General features: G+C 30.9%; 3 protein-coding genes and 1 non-coding gene across 5 annotated transcripts; all 4 read left to right on the top strand.

Annotated features, from left to right (window-relative positions):
• The first annotated feature begins 3,963 nt into the window (after positions 1-3,963).
• Positions 3,964-7,036, top strand: LOC123890951 (F-box protein PP2-B15-like). Its single transcript, XM_045940708.1, has 4 exons — positions 3,964-4,416; positions 4,517-4,641; positions 5,845-6,399; positions 6,563-7,036. Exons 1-3 carry the CDS (start codon positions 4,141-4,143, stop codon positions 6,305-6,307), a joined length of 864 nt encoding a protein of 287 aa, XP_045796664.1. The 5' UTR covers positions 3,964-4,140; the 3' UTR covers positions 6,308-6,399; positions 6,563-7,036.
• Positions 7,037-7,616: 580 nt separating this feature from the next.
• On the top strand, positions 7,617-10,300 carry LOC123890950 (F-box protein PP2-B15-like). Its single transcript, XM_045940707.1, has 3 exons — positions 7,617-7,938; positions 9,222-9,340; positions 9,814-10,300. The coding sequence occupies exons 1-3, from the start codon at positions 7,687-7,689 to the stop codon at positions 10,220-10,222; spliced, it is 780 nt and encodes a 259-aa protein (XP_045796663.1). The 5' UTR covers positions 7,617-7,686; the 3' UTR covers positions 10,223-10,300.
• Positions 10,301-14,329: 4,029 nt separating this feature from the next.
• LOC123893353 lies at positions 14,330-14,424 on the top strand. The gene has a single exon (XR_006803457.1). It is a non-coding gene; the product is annotated as a small nucleolar RNA snoR69Y (small nucleolar RNA).
• A 3,770-nt stretch (positions 14,425-18,194) lies between these two features.
• Positions 18,195-21,807, top strand: LOC123890949 (F-box/LRR-repeat protein 3). Of its 2 annotated transcripts, XM_045940706.1 has the most exons (8): positions 18,243-18,435; positions 18,479-19,170; positions 19,585-19,710; positions 19,852-19,956; positions 20,053-20,452; positions 20,551-20,680; positions 20,780-21,074; positions 21,195-21,807. In XM_045940706.1, exons 1-8 carry the CDS (start codon positions 18,372-18,374, stop codon positions 21,438-21,440), a joined length of 2,058 nt encoding a protein of 685 aa, XP_045796662.1. In that variant the 5' UTR covers positions 18,243-18,371; the 3' UTR covers positions 21,441-21,807. The 2 variants fall into 2 exon arrangements, with proteins under 2 accessions (XP_045796661.1, XP_045796662.1); XM_045940705.1 differs by having other exon boundaries at positions 18,195-19,170.
• The last annotated feature ends 464 nt before the right edge of the window (positions 21,808-22,271 follow it).

Here is a 22,271-nt window from a genome sequence, read left to right as displayed (position 1 = left end):
AAATTAATTTTTTATGTTAGAAAATGTTGTAAGGGCAGTAAGGCCCAGCCCAACCCATTTTTTTAAGAAAAAAAAAGCAGACAAGAGAAGTCTATCTTCTTGCGTTTTGCGTTCTGTTTTGCGTTCTACTATTTTTTCTCAAAAACTCCATTAATTCACCACCATCAGGCGTGAGGCGTCGACCTGCCACCATCACCGGCGGCATTATCATCGGTTAACCTCCTTCCTTCTATTCTCAAAAACTCCATTAAAGTTGAAACAAAGGTAAAAACTAAATTTTACAATTAAGTTAGGGTTTCTAAAATTTGCAATGTAAAATCACAATTTTTCTATTTTAATTGTGTTTCTCAATTCTCATCATTCTTTTTCTCCCAAAGTTAATTACTGATAGAGATGTTCTTTTGTTTCTATAAAGTGGAGAGGAGATTCCTAGTTTCAACATGATAATGTTTTAATGTTTATTGTCCTATTTGGTTTGATAATGTGTTGTCTTATTTGGATTGTTTTAATTACTAATTACATTCTTTTACGTTCTTTTTTTACAAGAAAGACTTAACGGCTTAACATTGATAGCAATTGAGAATAATCTCTTGGATGACATACAATATGAAGACTCGATTGATGAATTTGCTTCAAAAAATGCAGCAAGAATGAGTCGATTTAAGTAGCGAGAATGTTTTTTTTATAAGCAAAGTAGCTATAATGTATTTTGTTGTTATTGTTATACTATGAATCTTTTTTATGTTAATTACAAAAATAATTATAATTTTATGTTATTTACAATTTAAATCAATGATAATTTTTTTATAAAAAAAAGTTACGTTTTTTTTTATTAAAAGTTAACTTTCATATTTCGTACTGAGTTTCCAAAAATTTGGGGATGCCACTGCACTGGTAATATCCATTATACTTTTAAGTTGAATTCAAAGATAACATATGTAAAACCTCTTTTCCCAACTTCCTTCGTAGCTTGTATAATGACCATTGCTTCATCTTCGATGATTGAATACTTTACTTAAATGGCTGGTACATAATTTTTTTTTTTTGACTAAATAAAAGATATTCATTCATTCAAATTGATAAGAGTACATCGATGCAATACAAATCAAAATCGCTAAAAACAAAAAGGATGAATCTGCGAACAAACTCACAACATCCGTGTTAATAGCATCAAACGGCATATTGCAAAAGCCTACATATTTGACTATATTGAAGTTTCCGGAACATTCATGTCGCCGGATCTGTAGCGTTGATGGTACAAAAGTCATTGATTGGATCTGCACTAGATCAACCTTAATCTTCAAACCTGAAACAAATGAACACCGCACAAAGACGGGACAACAATACTCCGCACTAAGACGGGACAACAATACTCCGCACTAAGACGGGACAACAATACTGAAAATCAAAACAAAGGATAAAATCGCAAAGATGAAAACAAAACTATAAGACTTAAACTATGTGAAAATCACTTATTTGTATTAAAAAGCAAGAAGAAAAAAATGTAAAGGGGTGATTTTAGGCCAAAAATTGACCTAAAACCACCCCTCTATGGATGAGAGAAGAAGAAGAAAATCAAAAAGAGTTTTAGGGCCGGCAACTAAAAGAAATGTACCACTGTGAAATATATCATTCGGCTGGTACATAATTTTTAAACTTTATAAAAGTTAAAGTCAAAATTTCTAATTCTTAAACATGCGTCATAAATTGTGTAAAAAAAAAATGCGTCATAAATGCTCTGTATAGAATTTTCGTTAGTTCAAAATACACAAACAAACAAACAAAACAACATAGAATAAAGATAGCAGCCATCATCATATTCATATCAATATTCCATATCTCTGACTACATATATAATACTATTACCAACACACAATATCCCGTAGTCTCTGTATGTTAAAATAAGTTATAAGTAAGTTGATAGCTGATAAATTAGCTGGTACCAAAAAAGTTAGCTAATTAAAATTAAAGTGTTTGGTAAAATTAATTTTTTAAATGATTGATAAATATAAAAAGACATAAAAGAACATATTTATATGTAGTGGGTAGTTTTTTATTTTATAAAAAATAATAAAATTAAATTAAAAGTTAAAAATAAAAAACACCGTAAAAAGCTATAAGCTATAAGCTCAAATGTTACTTGAAATAACATCTCAAAAAAAGTTATAAGCTCGTGCGAAAAACTTTTTACCAAACACTTTTATTTTTTCAAACAAACTTATAAACTAGTCCAATAAACTATAAGCTAACTTATTGGACTTACCACACACGCACGTAATAAACACAAACAAATACTCCTAATTGCATGTGTTATATAAGATTGGTTGAAAAATTAGTTCATTTTAATTGAATTAAAATATAATAAAAAAACGTCAAGGCACTATTCTGCGGCAAGAAGAGTGCAAGTTGTGTCCGCAAACGCAGTTTGATTCCACTCGCACGAATTGACCACAGCCAATTGAAAAGTCCCATGGTTTACTTTCTGCAAGTTATTAACTAGGAAGGAATCAATGTGTTTATATTCAACGTATATAGATATTCACTTATTCAAGCACACCGTCTTCGGAATTTGATTTCGACTTTTAACTTTAGCAATTTTGCTACTAAGGATATCGTCCTTCCTAAAGCTCAATATATTTTGGCGAGTGTTCTTTTTGGAAAATTGTTCAAGACATAGAAGTTAGTTTTAACATAACCATAAGAGAAAAAATGGTTTTTGGATGTTTGAAAGCGGCACATACTCAAGAGTTTCTTCTCGCTATTCTCATTGATGGGTTAAGCCAACACATGTCTTCGGTTGAGTATCATACCATTCTTAGGTACCGCATCGACGCTTTTGAGGAGCATGCAGCGCATTGTAGGGATTTCTCTGGCTTCAAATACAAGCATGACCTGGTCAAAGATGTGCTTGTTGATATTTTTAGGGAATTTCTGTGAATAAAGAGGCACATGTGAACTATCGTCACTTCGCCTAGCGGATGTTCTGGTGTTTGGATGGGTAAGTGGGAATATCCCCACTTGTAGGACTAGGGGTTGGAGATTTTAGTGTAGGACAGACAACCCTCAAAGCTGCTTCAAGCAAAATGGTCAAACATGAGAAAACATGTTCTGACAATCAACACGTTTTTATATCGTTTGCATTTGACACTTTTGACTTTCTAGCACCAGATGCTATAAACCTTTTAAAAAGAGTTCAAAAAGTTATGTATAGTAATGTTGTGTCGCCTAGGACGATGAATATAGTTTTTCAAAAATTGTGTTTTACTATCCAAAAAGGTTCAGCGGTGCAGCTTGTTGTTCGTCTAACTTTTGTTCATATATATGTAATTATTATAATATATACTTTGGTGATTAATAGATTGATAGCTTATTCAATATTTAGAGTATTAGGAGTATTTAAAATAGTATGTTAAAAGAGATAAATATAAAAATATTTAGTCCTATATATATATATATATATGTTATAATTCCGATACTACTTTTTTTATTTTTGAAGATAATTCCAATACTACTTATATAGTAGTTTTTGTCTTTTTGACAACTACAAATATTTGTGTTTTTTATTTCTGAAAATATTAAAGAGTGTCTTTACTTCGGTTGTTAAAGTTGTACTAATAAATAATGTTAGAAGTTTCACGGTTAATTAGAGATATAAGATAGATAGTCTTTATAGGATGGTGTAAATCTTAACTTTTAAACTAACTTTTATGATTGAGTATATACCTCCCAAATTATAATACGGTATCAGAGCCTATCATAGTTTCATTTGTTGTTTGTAGAGACCTCTAATATTTAGGTCACCCGTTGTTCTTGAATCCACATTTCCACGTTCTAGCTTGTTCGGTCCTAGACGCGAGAAAATGTGTTAGAAGTCTCACACTGGCTAGAGATATGACATGGATAGTCTTTATAAGGATAGTGCAAACCTCGTCTGTTAAACATGCTTTTGCCTCCATATGCCCTTCCCAAGCCACCACATACCATATAATTAAGGATAATTAAAATTCAACCTCTAATTTAATACCACATTTGGAAAACCCTCTTAAATGCTTTTCTTCTCCCCTTCTCTTCTCTTAGCCTTAAAATACAATAGTACCAAACATCATCAAACAGAACAAGAACAAGAAACAACTCAATTTAATGAATCCAACTACATCAATACTTTCCTTACCAGAAGATTGTGTTTCTACAATCTTGTCACATACATCACCACAAGATGTATGTAGATTTTCATTGGTTTCAACCACTTTTGTCACAGTTTCAAACTCTAATTTAGTTTGGAAGACATTTTTGCCCTCTGATTATGAAGACATTGTCTCAAGAGCTGTGAATCAATTCTCTCTCAAATTCATTACTTCATACAAACAACTCTATCGTTTACTTTGTCGGTCACTTCTCATTGACGGTGGTAATAAGGTAATTAACCTTAATTATTACTTTTTTTAGTTTCTTACTATCATTTTATTACTCTGTTTTCTCATCATTTTACTCTGTTCTGTTTCTGTGATGAATATAGAGTTTCATGTTGGAAAAGTATTCGGGGAAGAAATCATATATGTTATCAGCAAGAGAGTTGTCAATAGCGTGGAGTATTGATCCAATGTTCTGGAGTTGGAAATCAGCACCTGAATCTGAATCAAGGTACTGTTACTTGTATTATTAGCCATCTTCAAGTCAACTCAACTTTACCTTCCAATGCCAATTATCTATAACTATATTTAACCAACAGTCAACTTTTTTAAAATGAAATAACTTGAGTCGGATAATTCTGATAGATTCATAAATAATGTTTATTTATTTTTAGAACTAAAAAGTTTAATTTTGATGTACAATGATGTGAGTGTATTTTTTAACGTTATTTCATGCTTAGGTTAGAGATCGAACACATAACATCGGTTAATGAGTGTACTATTTATTTATAGCGACAAACAAATGCAAATTATTTATTAAGGTGGATATATACCGGTACATTCTTTTGTACACATATTATGTGGATATGTATCTGTACATTTGTTGAGTGATTTGTTTACAAATTGTATTTATTAAGTTTTCTATATTAAATATTATTTATGGGCTAATCACAATCATCCACCTCGTTGAGGACTTGTCTCATGTGTATTGAAGTGTTCACCATTATTTTATATGTAATTATTAAAATGACTATGATCAAAGTCGATTAATTTTTTTACTAAAAATAAGTCAAAATATTTTAAATAATATTCTCTCTGGTTCTATGTATAAAAAAAAGTTAACTTTTTAGATTTGTTGTTGAATTAATGTATCTAGACAATAATATAGTCTAAATACATTCATTCTACAATAAATCTAAAAAGTGAAATGTTTCTTATACGATTATGATCAATTATAGCAGTATAAAAAAACTTACATTATCTTTGTGTATATCAATTAAACATGTTTAAAATAATCAAATGCTTGAAAGAAAAAAAAAGTTGAGGTCAAGTGGATGAGCTTCAGCCTTCAGTTATGAACAAATTGGGGGAATTTGAATTCCGACTTAGAAGAACCTTTGGTCAAAGATGTGACTTACCCTTTTACCCTGCGAATTGGAGGCTTACATCAAATTTTCTTAATTTTTTTATGTTACTATATTATAAAAATGTTTTAAATACAAAAAATATTTAATTTTAATTAAGAGAGGTGAAGCAGAGAATATAAAATTAAGTTTTTTAAGTACATCATTTTGTAAAAAATTATATATAAGAGGAACTCTTATGTGAGCACAAACACAAAAAAGTGTGTATTAATTAATATTATATGATATGATGGAAATTAAACAAAAAGAATCAATAATTTATTTATTAAAATAAATTTAATAATTTGCAGATTTTCAGAAGTGATTGAGATGAGGACAGTGAACTGGTTAGAAATAGAAGGCAAAATTACAACACAAATTCTAACACCAAACACAACATATGCAGCTTATCTCGTAATGAAAATCTCTCATCGAGCTTATGGACTTGACAATGCTCCTTCAGAAGTTTCAATTGTGATAGGAAACAAAGTAAAGAGAAGAAAAGCATATTTATGCTATAAAGATGAGAAAAAACGTAATATGGAGACTCTGTTTTATGGGAACAGAAGAAACAGAGTGGTTCAAGAGCAAGAAGATGGAGAGAATATTCAAGTACCGTGTAAGAGAGAAGATGGGTGGATGGAGATTGAGATTGGTGAGTTTTTCAGTGGTGAAGGTGATGAGGAGATTGAAATGAGTGTCATGGAAGTTGGTCATCAGTTGAAAGGAGGACTTGTTCTTGAAGGCATTGAAGTAAGACCCAAAAATACTTAATGTCGAGGGAGTAGGATTTACTGCAGTCAAGAAATGACACGATAAGATGCAGTGTATATAGTTTAGAGGAGAAGAACAAGGATATCTTTTTCGTCATTTTGGTTAAGATCAGGTGTATTTTTATGATTTTATCGGTTTAATATCTGATATGTGGCTTAATGGATCACACGATAATAAATTACTTTTTTTAAGGGAGTTACCATCACATTAGATGGCTACTTGGTGCATCATCCCTTTGCCCTATTTTTTTTAGAGGACGTGGTCAATATAAATTTGATTGTTCTCTTGGGTGCCTCTAAATCACAATGGTTGATTTATGGGCTATTCTTAATGGTTTTAAGTTGGTATGTAATCGGAGTTTTTGTGAAATTGGTATTGTGTCTAATTTAAACGGCCGCTAATAGCTAGTTGATGAGGTAATAGCTTATCAAGGCGATGATCGGTAGCTGATCCGAGAGGATGATCAGCCACACTGAGACTGAGACAAGACCCAGGCTCCTACGGAAGATGACACGTGACTTATTTTTTGTGGCTACCATACTAAACTTCTTTGTCTCTTTTTTATTTTATTTTTTTTACAAAAAAAATATCCTTGAATACAAGTATTCCATTGTACCAAATAAAATCTCATGCGAAATTTATTCCACAACACATTTTATTTTTGTTAATCTATCGTAATTAAAATCTTTTAACCGCAATAGAGATTCAAATGTGTATTTGTACTGCTTAATTATTAATTATTTTAGATCCACTACGAGTTTATGAGACTAGTCTTTGTATCAACAACAAAACATCTACTTTTTATAGCATCAGACTACCTCACAAAGAGCGAATTCACTATACGATTTCAACCATTGTATGAAATACATCGTTTTTTTTTTAATTAACTAATACATTGTGCATTTTAGAAAATAAATAATTTTTTTTTTTGTCTAAACACATCATTCCAAATAAATATTTTGGAAAGTGGAAACACTCCATGCATTTCCGAATCAATGATTTAGAATTATTTATCTGAATAGTAAAAAAGAAAAATGTCTTTATCTCTTATTAAATTAGAGTTTGACATAAGATGTAGACATTCTTGTGCAATTAAAGAATCAATGAATCATGTTCATCCTCTATTCCCTTCTAAAATTGCATATAATTTTGGATGTGCACATGATTTGTCTCAATGTTGACATCCTTATCATATTAAAAATAATATGTCGTCATACTAGCAATATGGACCCGTCACACAAACCATTTGTTTTTAATGTATAAAAGCATAACTTACCAATTGAGTTGCCAATATAGAAATCAAAGCACCTTCAAATATTTTAATATATTCTTTTCAAAATTTCAAAGTTTTCAACATTAGTGCAAAAAACAATTTTAATATGGAACTTCTGCCTGAAGATTGTTTTGCACACATTTTATCATTTACATCACCTATCGATGTGTGTAGAGTTTCTCTAATGTCTTCGGTTGTACAATCTATGGCAGATTCAGATAATGTGTGGGAGAAATTTTTGCCACATGATTATCATGGAATTATTTCTAGGCTAGTGGATCCCTCATTGTTGTGTACGTCAAAGAAAGAACTATTTGTCACGTTATGTAAACCGCAACCAATTGACGATGGTAACAAGGTAATTTTCTCATACATTAATACAATTTTTTTTAAAATGACAACATAGTGTTATCTTGTGTATCGATATAGCGCTATCACATTTTATCTATCAAGTAAACCCTTTTTTTTTGACATAATACTTTTTTAACCACTACTAACAAATATATTCTTTTTTTTTTTTTGAGTAAAACAAATGTATTTTTTCTAGAATATTAAATTTACTAAGAATATTCGTTATGTATAACAATGTGTGTAATTGTTCAAACCACGACAAATTGTGTTAAATTTTCTTATAATTGGAGATAATATATTTTTCTTTTGTCTAATAGTCTGGTGACTAAACCCACACATTTTAATTTTAGAGCAGTGAAAAATTTTAAACTCCGGCACCTTCAAGAATATTCTTAGTAGCTATCAATTTAACTAACTACTCTTATAGAACGAAATATTACATGTTTTAAATAACACACTTTAAATATTTGTTGAAATATATACCAGTCACATTAAATTCATGTAAGACTTACATACTTGTGAATCTCATTTAAGTTTCAACTAATAAAAATGTGTTCATATAAAAAATATGTATTATAAAACAATCTTCTTCTATCTCAAATTTAGTATAAACTTAAACTAGACTTAAATATTCTTAAAAAAAAATTATATTCTTCAAAAAAAATTAGATATGAAAAATTAGATATATTAGTATTATATTATCTTAATTTTACGAGTACCGGAGCATCACCAATATTATTTATATTTTATATAGCATCAGCATCAAACAGAACATGCAATTTAAATGCAATCATTGTTAACTTAATGTTGCTTGTGGATGCTCAGGCGGGGGAGCAAATATGAATTTACTAAATTTATATTAGTATGAATGAAATTACTAATATGAATCCAAATTCTTATTTGCTCTGTTGCTTGTGGATACACAAGCCACCGGTTAAGAATGTTTGTTTGTTTTGTATGTGCTTTTGAAGAAAAAAATTATAAATAAAGCCGATTATTCAAACATAAAAATTAATTTTAGTCATTGTTTTATGTAAATTGATACGTGAATGTAGCTATTTCATAAAACAGTGACCGCAATCGATCAAAATCTGATAATAACGGATTCAACAAAAGTTGAGCTTTTATTACCATGAAAAGATAGAATGCCAGTAAGGTAAGAAACATTTTGCTTTTGCAGCAACTTGCAACTTTTATTATTATTGATGCCTTGTAAAAAAATATAGAATGCTAATAACGCAACATTATGATGGTTGATTTGATTATAACTATACCGTGTGAATGAAACAGATGTTCTCAATTGAGAAAAGAACAGGAAAAATATGTTACTTGTTGAGTGCAAGGGAGCTTTCAATTACATTTGGAAACACCCCTCTCTATTGGTCCTGGAAACATGTTCAAGGCTCAAGGTTTGTTCATTTACTTGTACACAAAATTGAATTAATCAAATTTGTTCATTTACTTGTACACCACGCAATCTTAATACTTTTATATTTTTCTTCATAGAAATCTCATAATATACTTATCTTAGACCAAGTTGGTTAATCTTTGTTGAACTTATAAGGTTGATTTGATTAGAGCCCGTTTAAAATAACTATTTTTGAGTTTATAATAAAATATCTTATGCAAATAAATAAGTTTTTATGTCAATTCATAAATTTTCACTAACGTAAATTGTATCTTCATAAGCTGTTTTTTTTTTCATAAACTAACTTTAACAAGCTTATAAATAATACATAAAAGGTTATGAATTATACCTTGCAAGCTATTTATTTGCATAAAAACTTAATCCCACCCCATTTTAGTCCCTTATTTATTTGCACAAACTACCTTTTATTTTTAGTTACTAATCCCACCCCCTTATTTGGGATTTTGTATGTAGATTTGCAGAAGCTGCTGAACTTAGAACCATTTGCTGGCTAGAAATAAAGGGAAGCATAAACAGTGAAATGCTATCTCCAAAAACAATATATGGAGCATATCTAAAAGTAAAAATTGCTGATCGTGCTTATGGGTTAGACTCATTACCATCAGAGGTGTCTATAGAAGTTGGTAACTATAGATCACAAGAAAAAGTATACATACGTTCACACTGCAAAATAAATGAAAAAGCAACTTGTCACTGCAAATGTGAGCATGATGATGAATGGTTGGAGATTGAGTTAGGGAGTTTCTACACCGAATCAGTTCAAGTTCAAGAGGTTAGAATGTGTCTCAAGGAAGTCAAAGGTGTGCACTTGAAAGGTGGGCTAATTGTTGATGGAATTGAACTACGGCCCAAAATTTTGTAACACTTTTATACGATTATTTTTGAGAAATGATATTTATACAACCAATTTTGAATAACTTTTAAACAACTTTCTCTTTCATACTCTCATTATATTCTTACTCTCTCTACTCTTTTTTTTCTCTTTATTGGTTTTGCCCCAAAAGTAGAAGGAAAAAAAAGTTGTCCCAAAATTTGGTGTACAACAAATATCACTACTCTTATTTTTGGATAGACAACATTTAGAAAGTTAGGACTCTATTATGATTGTTATGAGGTTTTCCGTCTTGGTTTTCATGATTAAAACTTCTTTTATATCTTTTTTTTTTTGAACAAGCACTTGTTTTATATCTCATAACTCATCAATTGAGCTACTTATATAGGACGCTATTTTAAAAAACCAATACTTATAATTAGTTTTTATTAATTTTTGTTGATAGTGAACATCGAGCTTTAGAGATTAGTCAACTTCGTGTGTGTGTATATATATATATATATATATATATATTTTATACCGGTGTAACATTTGAGTAATGTTACACCGCTCAATAACGCTTTAACGAATACAAATTTTACAAAATCTACCGTTGGATTGAAAGCTTATATCGTATAGATCATCTATGTTGAATTGTATAAAAATCTAAAATCGTTTGATATGTTTTTGAGATAGATCAAGATTAACGGTATTCAATAAAAACGCATAAACCATTAATCTTCTTCGGTCTCAATAACATATCAAACGATTTTAGATTTTTGTAAAATTTAACATGGACGATCTATGCGATATAAGCTTTCAATCCAACGGTGGATTTTGTAAAATTTGTATTCGTTAAAGCGTTATTGAGCGGTGTAACATTACTAAAATGCTACACCGGTGTAATTTGATCCATCCTTATATATATATATATATATATATATATATATATATATATATATATATATATATATATATATATGGGGGCTGCTAACTTAGACCCAGTTGGGTCTAAGTTAGCAAGGTGCACCTTTTCAGTTGGACCAAAATACCCATTCTTTTTAATTAATTAACCAAATTACCATCAATGGACGCGGATCCAGTGTCGCGCGCGTACCGCAGTACCATGGTTACAGGCTGTTGATTTCCATCAGACAGCCAAGATCTGATCTCATCAAGACTGTCTGATCAATCAGTCAGTCCAGATCATCCGAATCCATCAGATTCCAGCGCGTGCACCACACTGGATTACACCCTGGAGAGAGAAGAATCTACTTTTAAAAGCAGGACACGTGTCGCTGTCTGATTGGCTGGGCGTGATTTTTTTCCATTTAATACTTTGAACTCAATTATTTCGTTGTAAATTAATTTTTTATTTATTTTTTTTATACCAAAATTCATAATTTTTTTTTCTCTACAAATAGAGACTTGGTTCGTTTGATTTGGACACAGAAAAAAAAACCCAATTTTTCACTACCTTAATCTCATTTTTCACTACCTTACATCAACTCACTGAAACCATTCTACCAGCAAAATTGTTTCAGATTACAACTCTCTGAAACCATTGTACCAGATAAATGGTTTCAGAAGCAAACACAATTAATAAATTACTCACTGAAACCATTCTACCAGTAAAATGGTTTCAGAATACAACTATGTGCAACCATTCTACAAGCTAAATGGTTTCAGAAGCAAATAACTAATAATCAACTTACTGAAACCATTCTACCAGCAAAATGGTTTCAGATTACAACTCTCTGAAACCATTGTACCAGATAAATGGTTTCAGAAGCAAACACAATTAATAAATTACTCATTGAAACCATTCTACCAGTAAAATGGTTTCAGAATATAACTATGTGCAACCATTCTACCAGTAAAATGGTTTCAGAAGCAAACATTAGTTTTTAATTACCGTTTTATCTCATTTAATTAACTAAAAATAGTTTCAGGTCTCCAAAAATTTCATAAAATATACCAAAAGTTCCAGAATATTATCTGCTATTTTCCTGGTATAATGGTTTCAGTGAGTTGGTTGAGTGGTGCGTGTTAAATTACAACACACAAGTAATGTATTTAGTAGACAAAAAATGAGATTAAGGTAGTGAAAAATTGCGTTTTTTTTTTCGGTGTCCAAATCAAACGAACCAAGTCTCTATTTGTAGACAAAAAAAAATTATGAATTTTGGTATAAAAATAAAAAAATAAAAAATTAATTTACAACGAAATAATTGAGTTCAAAGTATTAAATGAACAAAAATCACGCCCAGCCAACCATTGTGTGACACGTGTCCTACTTTTAAAAAGCAAATTTTTCTCTCTCCATGTTGTAATCCAGTGTGGCGCAGGCGCTGGAATCTGATGGATCAGGATGATCTGGGCTGTCTGCTTGATCAGACAGTCTGGATGAGATCAGATCTTGGCTGTCTGATGGAAATCAACGGTCTGTAACCATGGTCCTTCGATACGCGCGCGACACTGGATCTGCGTCTATTAATGGGTATTTTGGTTAATTAATTAAAAAGAATGGGTATTTTGGTCCAATTGAAAAGGTGCACCTTGCTAACTTAGACCTAACTAGGGTTTAAGTTAGAAAACCCCTATATATATATATATATATATATATATATATATATATATATATATTATGGTAACAAAATTAGTTGAAATTACAACGAGAGAGAGAGAGAGAGAGGGAGAGAGAGACCCTGCTTCTTCATATTCAGAGAAATTCTGTTTCTCTCTCCTCCAGCCAGCAAGCGACAGATGGAGAGAGGCTTCTTTAGATTCAGAAGATTTCTCTTTTTCCTTCCTCCAACCATGGGAATTCGGAACCTTAACATAATTTTTTAATCCAAAGATCTTCTACTCTCCCCACGGAGAACTAGGTTAGGGTTTACTGCGTTGAATTGAATTATATATATACTACTCTGTCCCAAAATATAAGGGAAAATTGGTCAAAGAAAGTTGATGTATTTGGTTAAAAATTTGGACTAGATACATTAACTTTAGTTGACCAATTTTCCCTTATATTTTGGGACGGAGGGAGTATGAGATATGAGATGAGATGAGAGTCTCACAACCTCTATTTTTTAGTGGGGCAACTCTTATATGGACACAACTCCAAATCAAATGTATTTAGGCACACATAGATGAGAACAATTTAAAGATAAAATAATGTAGTTACATAATTTAATACGAAGTAATTCTTTTATTTTTAATGTTTTTTTAATTTTTTTTCAATTTATGGACATGCATTTATACGGAAATAATTCAGTTGAAAAGAGATAATTCATTCTATCCTACAAATTTTTTTGACAGAGATTAGTCAACTTCATACATATATTATGATAAACAAACAAAATACGGTGGTGGCCGGTGGGAAGCGCCACCGAAACACCAGTTGATGTGGAGTCATCTGGATATAAGAGAAGTCACATGACATGAACTATATATATAGGCTCTGTTTGGTAAAAAATAGCGGATAGATAATAAGGTAACCTATAGCGGATAACTTATAAGCTAGCTTTTAGCCTATAGCGAATAGGCTAACTGATTGAATTTATAGTGTTTGGTTAAATTAGCGATTAAACTAGCTTATAAGTATCGAATGACATAAAAAATATATGTTTAATTAAGATTTAATTTTTTCAACTAAGATGATAGGGGTAAAATTGGAAGAAAAAATGATAAGCTTTAAGTCATAAGCTCATAAGCTACTTGAAATAGCGTTCGAAAAATAAGCTAGTAAAATAAGCTATAAATTCTTCTTTAAAAATTGTTACCAAACAGAACTTTGTGAAAAAAAAAAAAAAACTTTTATTTAAACAATTTGGGCCAAAAAAGATTTATGGGCCTTTTGTTCAGCTGAAAACCCATATATCCTATGTAACCCTAGCAATACAGTGTTGCTGCCTCTCTTTAAATACTCGTTTGCACACGGCAGCCACCATTAGTATGCTTTTCCATTTGATCAATGGATAACTTTAATCAAGGAAATTACGGTGCCTACAAAGAATTGAGATCGATAGATATGATTTTTTTGTCTTTCTTGATTCACTGTGGTTTTCTTGATTAAATAAATCCATTGGTTCATGATTTTTTTTGCTGTATGTTTAGTTTCTTGTTTAGAATTCTCTGATCTAATTTTATGTTTTTTCTTATTGCTATGATGATAATGTGTATCCCAGCTCATTATGAGACTTTTTTGTAAGGTCTGGGAATTGAATTTTCCACATCTATCTGAGCTTTCATCCACAGACAAATTCACTTTCTTGATTTGTATTTGTTTTTTTTCCCCTTATATTTTAAACTACTTTTCCGTATACTTTCAAAATAAATAAAATAAAACATCACTGTTTTCACAAGATTTGGGCACATTCACCAAATTCACAAAATTAAGAATCCAAAAAAGGTAGAAAGAAAAAAAAAACTAATTAAATAGTACTGTTATTATTATGTTTAATAGGGTGTCTAAATTTTATCCCAGAAAATTAAGAATCTAAAAAAGTAGAAAAAAAACTAATTGAATAGGATTGTACTGTTATTATGTTTATTAGGGTGTCTAGATTTTGTTTTTGTTTTTTGGTGGAGAGGGTGTCTAAATTTTTATCCCAGAATTTTGTGGCAACTAAAGTATTTTCTTGTCTTAAAAAAAAAACTAAAGTATTTTCTTTATATATCTATCTAAATTAATACAAGTTTCGTATTATAAAGAAGACAGTACACTAGACTGCATAGTTTCTGTTCAACTTTCATTCACCAGAAACGTCACTGGACAGGAATGGATTTTGTGAAGTTGAATTTTTGGTGCAGTCATTTTATAACCGTTCGATCACGTTCGATCACGTTCGGACGGTTTAAATAAATACAGTTAATAAATACAATTTTAAATTATAATCGTTCGATCTTGATCGGATGTCTACAAACAGCCTGACTGCATGAATCACTAAAAAAAACGAAGTCATGGAATCTAGGTCCCACCGGACAACTTACTGTGTATTTTTGTGGGAGTTATTCGTGGGAATTCATTTAAAATATTTTTGCTGGTGTCACTTAAAATTAGAGTCACAATTTTATTATGCCCACTATTTATGTAATTTATTTTGGAGAAAGAATCCGTTTGATATTAATTGTTATTATTGTACACCGTGTTCTATTTTCTGTCTATTTTCTGTCTGATCCGTTCAGTTTCTTTAATTTGATAGATTATATTTAATCATTTAACTCCAATTTTTAAGCACTGATTTGGTAATTCTCTGGTCATTATTGTTATAGAACTTAAATGAGGAAATTGTGGTTTGATTTATTTTGATAGAGATATACGGTTTGTTTTCTATTATCTTCTTAACAACACCACCAATGAAAAAACCGTCAAAGAAAAACAAAAACAAAACTCTAATAGAACATATGCAAAGCTTTAATCGAAATCACCGACGTAAATTCTACTAATGGGTAACATTGATTGAATTTTTGTGCAAGAAAAACACTTCCCTCACACATTCAAAATTGATAAATAATGTTGTTTTTTTTTTTTTTTTTGATCGATTATAAATAATGTTGGTTTTAATTCTTAGTTTTTTATATCCAATCGGTGACATTTTCATTAAATAATTCTTATAGAGCTTGAAATTGATCTGAGCATGAATGTGGCAATCAAAGAAATCTGCATCTTAATTAAAATTATATCTTTCTTATTTTAAGCAATAATTGTGTGTTTTATGGAACAAATTTGATTATTAAGTGAATAAACATAAACATTTGAATTAAATAAATTAATGGATGTGATTTTGATGACAATTTCCCAAGTGCATGATGGAGGGCTTGTAATTAGGATAAGACTTTCAGAAATTTGTTAGTACTTAAGGGCCAAATACATGTAAAGAAGCCATATGGCAAAATTTATTTTAAATCTCACTCACTTTAAAAAATTATTGGCCGCCCTATATAAAATATATAGATTACTCCATTTAAATTTTATAATTTCATTTTTAATTATTAATAATTTTCGTAATTATAGAATTAATTAAAGAAAAATTATATAAAAAAATACCCCATATAAGAGTGATAAAAATTAGAAGAAAAAATAATGAAAGATAATACAAAATATATATATATATATATATATATATATATATATATATATATATATATATATATATATATTGGTTTATATATGTTCAAAAAAAAGAAATGAAAGAAAATAAAATACAAAAGTATATATGAAAAAAAATGAAAAAAAAAAAACGAGAGACCAAGAAAATAATTAAAGTTGATGGTGTTACTTGTCTAAAATTAAAGTTATAACTTGTGGAATTTGTAGTTTTTCTAAAAATAATGAAAAAAATTATGTGATTATTTAAAATTCATTTATTTTATAAATAATTATAAATGTGACATGGGTTAAAATTTGTTAGCATTTTGTATTCTAATATATATATTTATTGTCACATGATATACATGATTCTAAAATTTATATTTAATACACGAAGAATGAGGGAGAATGAATTCTTTTGAAAAAAATATTGGTAGGCATGTATATAGCACGTGTTCTTGTTGATGATTGACATGGATGATCCTAATAGTCATCATATTTAATACATGAGAAGTAAGGAACGCCATATTGTGTATGATTTGTCTAATATTCAAAATTGACAAATTTTGTTTAAATTTAATGATACATTAATTGATTTTATTTTTTCTTTAAATAAAATTCTTAACACTTAAATTTCTAAATTAAAATTAATATTCTCAATTTTAGATCACTAAAGTCTCCTTCTCGTATTGGAGGGATATGACGACATCTTAAATTCCTATCAAATTTTCAAAGCATGCTACTTGGTTCGTATGTCTCTAGTGACAAACATGATATTTGGTTGGCTTGCATGCCTCTTTTTCTATTTTGATTGTATCTATGTTTTTTCCACTACTATGTGGTGCCTTATATGGATTGTCGGACTGATGACTTTTAAGAAGAAGGTTGAAGTAACCTCACCGATGAAACCCGAGGAAAATACCATTGGATTTGATCAATGATTCATACCCCAAATTTAGTTAACCCGTTGGTGGGGGCCACTAAAACTCATTCGTAATTACATGCAATAACTCTTAATTCCCGATGTTTTTTCCACTTTCTCTTTCCCAAATCTCTTGATAGCCCAAATTCTTTCTAGATTTGGACCATCTCCAATTCTTTCTTTCATGTTGGTCATGTTGTAGTGTTTTTTTTTTTTTGCTTTTTGTGGTTTATCAACTATTGGATTAAAAAAAGGAGAGATGACGGAACCGAAAAGCATGAGAGGATCTATTTCCTTTTTTTTTCTTTTCAAAAATAAAAAAGAATACATATAGACGTGTAAATACATGATCATTTGTTATATTAATCAAATTCTTCATTGTTTTGATAAAGTCACATTAGAATAGGTATATGCGTCTTAATGCATAATTATTTGTTATATATTAATCAAATTCTTCACTATCATGATAATTATAATAACATAATTTTAACCAAAATAGCATCAATTCACATGTTATATATTGAATGTTTGTGTCACATGTAGATACTCTTAAAGAGTTTAATTGATATGCACCGACGGTGTAAAATAATTTTGCACAATCATCCAATAAACAATCATTATTTTGCCATGTCATATCAAGAAAGTGGGGTGAAGTGGGGTGATGTGGCGGAAAACTTGGTATTGGTTGACAGTGTAAAATTATTTTACACCGTCGGTGCATATCAATTAAATTCTTTGTTAAAAGTAAAGATGGAAACATTTAATCCATCTTAGTTTAGTTGGCAAAACATTTAGTTTAAGCAAAAAAAATAATATTTATTTGTCATTTTCATTTCCTTGTCACATCCCTATACTTAGGAAAAAATAAAATAAAAGGGCATTTAAGGTAATTTAAAAAGGTTAGTTATTACTGTCAAAAAAAAAAAAAGGTTAGTTATTGTTTACTATTTGAAAACAAACAAAAACAGAACGTACTATATATATGAACAAGACAGAACAAAGGGTACAACTAAATAGGATATGACCGTAGTACCCGTACGTACACGATGATAGTGAAAGTGAAACAAACACCACTTTGAATTTCAACATTCATATTTCTAATTTTATATTCTCTTCAATTCATATCATATTGTATTTTTCTTTGACTCAGTTTTCATTCATTTCGCAGAACAAACACAAAAACAATGAACCCAACGAAACCTCGTTGCAATTTCAATTCTCCATCACTGTTTCGTTCTCTCACCAAACATCTTCTTCTTCACCTTCTTCTCTTATTCCTCTTCGTTCCTACCTAAATCAACACAAATACAAAACATTAATATTCTGTTTTTTATTTTTATTTATTTATTTATTGAATTAATGTTGTCTGAATCTGTGTTCTGTCTCTTGACAGAAGATTTACTTATACGAATTCTCGACAGAGTTAACTCAGATCGGAAATCGTTACGGTTAGTATGCAAGGAGTTTCATCGGGTTGAATCAACGACCCGGAAAACAATTCGGATCCTCCGGATTGAGTTTTTGCTCGGTTTACTTCAAAAGTATTGCAACATTGAATCACTTGATCTTTCAGTATGTCCACGGATCGACGATGGAGCAGTATCGGTTTTACTGAGTCATGGATCGGTGAATTGGACTCGACGAATTAAGAGATTAGTACTGAGTCGGGCTACCGGGTTAGGATATGTTGGGTTAGAGATGTTGATTCGGGCTTGTCCGTTATTAGAGGCAGTTGATGTGTCTCATTGTTGCGGTTATGGTGATAGAGAAGCTTCTGCACTATCATGCGCCGTGAGGTTGAGGGAATTGAATATGGATAAGTGTTTAGGGGTTACTGATATTGGTTTGGCAAAAATTGCTGTTGGGTGTAGTAAGTTGGAGAGTTTGAGTTTGAAATGGTGTTTGGAGATTTCTGATCTTGGGATTGATCTTCTTTCTAAGAAGTGTTTGGAGTTGAAATTTCTTGATGTGTCATATCTCAAGGTTTGTTAACTCATATTACCATAATATTTTCAATTGAATTCAGCTCCTCTGAAGTGAACAATTTGTTTTACTTGAACATACATTGATGAATAAATCATTTGATAATATTATATTATATATACAAAGTAATGCATAGTAATGTTGTGTCGCCTAGGTCAATGAATGTAGTTTTTCAAAGTTTAGGTTTTGCTATACAGAAAGGTTTAGCGGCGCAGTTTGTTGTCCGTTTACCTTTTGTTCATGTGTAATTATCTTATATATAATATATATTTAGAATTTTATGATTCTTCAACATAAAATTGTACATATATAACAGATCATGGTTAGTTGGAATATCAACTCTCGATTTTTTCACTTTACGTGTAGAGGAGTCGAATTCATATTTGAAATGATTTTGACATCTTATATCATTAGGTAACAAGTGAATCTTTGCGATCAATAGCTTCTCTGTTAAAGCTTGAGGTTTTCATTATGGTGGGATGCTATTTAGTGGATGATGTGGGATTGCGGTTCCTTGAAAAAGGATGTCCACTACTTAAGGTGATTTTTTATTCTTTAAGATGTAAATAAACTGTGACGACAACAATTACTTCAAAATTAATAAAGTTCGATCAAGGAAGTTTTGCGGAGTTGGTACATGAACACAGATGTCTTAGCAAGTTTCCTTTTAATGTGTTGCAGGCAATTGATGTATCAAGGTGCAACTGTGTTAGCCCGTCTGGCTTATTATCTGTAATTAGTGGACATGAGGGTCTCGAGCAGATGGATGCAAGATACTGCCTCTCGGTGAGTTTGTATCTAAAATGTTGGTGTATATATTTGATTCCATATCCCATTTTACTATGATAAGTATGATACTAATACCTCAGGCATTTTCTGCAGGAGCTTTCAGCACCTCTTATTAATGGTTTGAAGAATTTAAATCACTTGAACATAATTCGAATTAATGGTGTTCGAGTTTCTGACTTTATCCTCCAGATCATTGGCACCAATTGCAAATCTTTAGTGGAACTTGGTTTAAGCAAATGTATTGGGGTGACCAACATGGGAATTATGCAGGTAGTATCTGGCTGTGGCAATTTGAAGACACTTGATTTGACTTGTTGTCGTTCCATCACTGATGTGGCCATCTCTACTATAGCGAACTCTTGTCCAAACCTTGCATGTCTGAAGTTAGAATCTTGTGATATGGTTACTGAGGTTGGTCTGTATCAGCTTGGATTAAGTTGCTTGATGCTCGAAGAGCTTGACCTTACTGATTGCTCTGGCGTGAATGACATAGGTAACTATTGAAGTTTTATCCATATATTGTGTATCAGTATTCTACAACATTGCTGATTGTTCTGATTAATTTATCTCCAATATTCCATCTTTGTGCAGCACTCAAATATATTTCAAGATGCTCAGAACTTGTAAGGTTGAAGTTAGGATTATGCACAAACATATCAGATATAGGATTGGCACACATTGCTTGTAACTGCACAAAGTTGACCGAACTTGACCTCTATCGGTAATTGAACTTTAGTCAATGTGGCTAAATATTTTTTATTCAACAAAATTGTAGACAAAGTGGTAAGCCTGTTTTGTTCATTCTGTTTTCTTATTACAGCTGTGTACGTATAGGAGATGATGGGCTAGCAGCACTCGCAACTGGATGCAACAAGTTGACGATGCTCAACCTATCATATTGCAATAGAATGACAGACACAGGGTTGAAGTGTATCAGCAATCTCGGTGAACTCTCTGATCTTGAGTTGCGTGCAATTCCAAACATCACAAGCATTGGTATAAAAGCAGTTGCAATCAATTGCAAGAGATTGGCTAACTTAGATTTGAAACATTGTGAAAAAATTAATGATTCCGGTTTTTGGGCCCTTGCTTTTTATGCACAAAACCTACTGCAGGTCAGTGGTATCAACTTTACTCAATTACTTCCTCTAAAGCAAATTTCTAATGATTCCATAAATGTTATGTTAGCAAAAGGAGTTCAAGTTCTAACTCAACATAGCTATGATGACGTGCAGATAAATATGAGCTACTGTAATGTATCAGATCATGTGTTGTGCCTGCTTATGAGTAACCTGAAACGCCTACAAGATGCCAAACTGGTGCATCTTACTAATGTCACCGTACAAGGATTGGAGCTTGCCCTTAGATCTTGCTGTGGTCGGATTAAAAAGGTTAAACTGCAGAGTTCTCTCAGGTTTTCGATATCCTCAGAAATACTTGAAACATTTAATGCACGAGGATGCAAGATCAGATGGGATTAGCTACACTATTGGTGAATTCGGAAGTGAGAGTGTGTCACTTAGTTGTCAATTAAGTTAGTCAACACGTTAGTTAAGCTGTTTTAGTTAGTTACACTAATGCCAAGTTAGTTAGATCGATTGTTACTGTTTTTGAGCTTAATATATAGATGAGCGAGCTAACAAGATTAAATTTTAACTTGAAAAAATTGAAGAAGCTTACGCAGCTTAGCTCATTTATGTAGAGCCAAAAACAACAATAAGTAACTCCTACTAAGCATTTGTGCAACTAACTTAATTGAAATATTATACTTGCTTTTCTTTGAAGGAATGCTGCTTCATTGCGCTGATATATTCGATTATAATTTAAATTTTTCCAGCACTTTTTCCCCTTGAGTTCTATTATATCCTTGTAAGATGTACTACTCCGTCCCAAAATATAAGCAAAAGGAGGTCAACAAAAGTGAATGTATCTGGACTAAATTTTAAACCAAATACATCAACTTTCTTTGACCAATTTTTGCTTATATTTTGGGACGGAGGGAGTATACATATACTATTTGGAGACAGTGATCCTTTTTCCGCCTCGAATTCTCTCTTTTTATATGCTTACTGTATTATCCAATATCCATCATATTTTTCATTCTCTTTTTCTTTTCGCTTCATTTTGTATTTTATTCATTAATCAACGAAATTGGCCAAACTTAAATAATGGGAATTTAAAGACAATATACCCAGACAAATTAATTTGATATCCACGTGTAATTGAAGCTGAATTTCACTGCTAAAAAGGAACTAAATTACTTGGCGAAAATATGCTAGGAACGCGAAAGCAACTTGGAACCTGATCCAACT

This window comes from Trifolium pratense, linkage group LG6, assembly GCF_020283565.1.
Source record: "Trifolium pratense cultivar HEN17-A07 linkage group LG6, ARS_RC_1.1, whole genome shotgun sequence".
NCBI classification, from domain to species: domain Eukaryota; kingdom Viridiplantae; phylum Streptophyta; class Magnoliopsida; order Fabales; family Fabaceae; genus Trifolium; species Trifolium pratense.
Note: the sequence above shows the minus strand (reverse complement) of the source record. Positions and strands in the feature narration are given on the sequence as shown.

Bases quoted from the DNA above. Each gene is read 5' to 3' on its own strand.
- LOC123890951 (XM_045940708.1), top strand. From the start codon at position 4,141: ATGAATCCAACTACATCAATACTTTCCTTACCAGAAGATTGTGTTTCT. The intron at 4,417-4,516 runs GTAATTAACCTT...TGATGAATATAG, and splicing joins TCATTGACGGTGGTAATAAG to AGTTTCATGTTGGAAAAGTA. The intron at 4,642-5,844 runs GTACTGTTACTT...AATAATTTGCAG, and splicing joins GCACCTGAATCTGAATCAAG to ATTTTCAGAAGTGATTGAGA.
- LOC123890950 (XM_045940707.1), top strand. From the start codon at position 7,687: ATGGAACTTCTGCCTGAAGATTGTTTTGCACACATTTTATCATTTACA. The intron at 7,939-9,221 runs GTAATTTTCTCA...TGAATGAAACAG, and splicing joins CAATTGACGATGGTAACAAG to ATGTTCTCAATTGAGAAAAG. The intron at 9,341-9,813 runs GTTTGTTCATTT...TTTTGTATGTAG, and splicing joins AAACATGTTCAAGGCTCAAG to ATTTGCAGAAGCTGCTGAAC.
- LOC123890949 (XM_045940706.1), top strand. From the start codon at position 18,372: ATGAACCCAACGAAACCTCGTTGCAATTTCAATTCTCCATCACTGTTT. The intron at 19,711-19,851 runs GTGATTTTTTAT...AATGTGTTGCAG, and splicing joins AAGGATGTCCACTACTTAAG to GCAATTGATGTATCAAGGTG. The intron at 21,075-21,194 runs GTCAGTGGTATC...GATGACGTGCAG, and splicing joins ATGCACAAAACCTACTGCAG to ATAAATATGAGCTACTGTAA.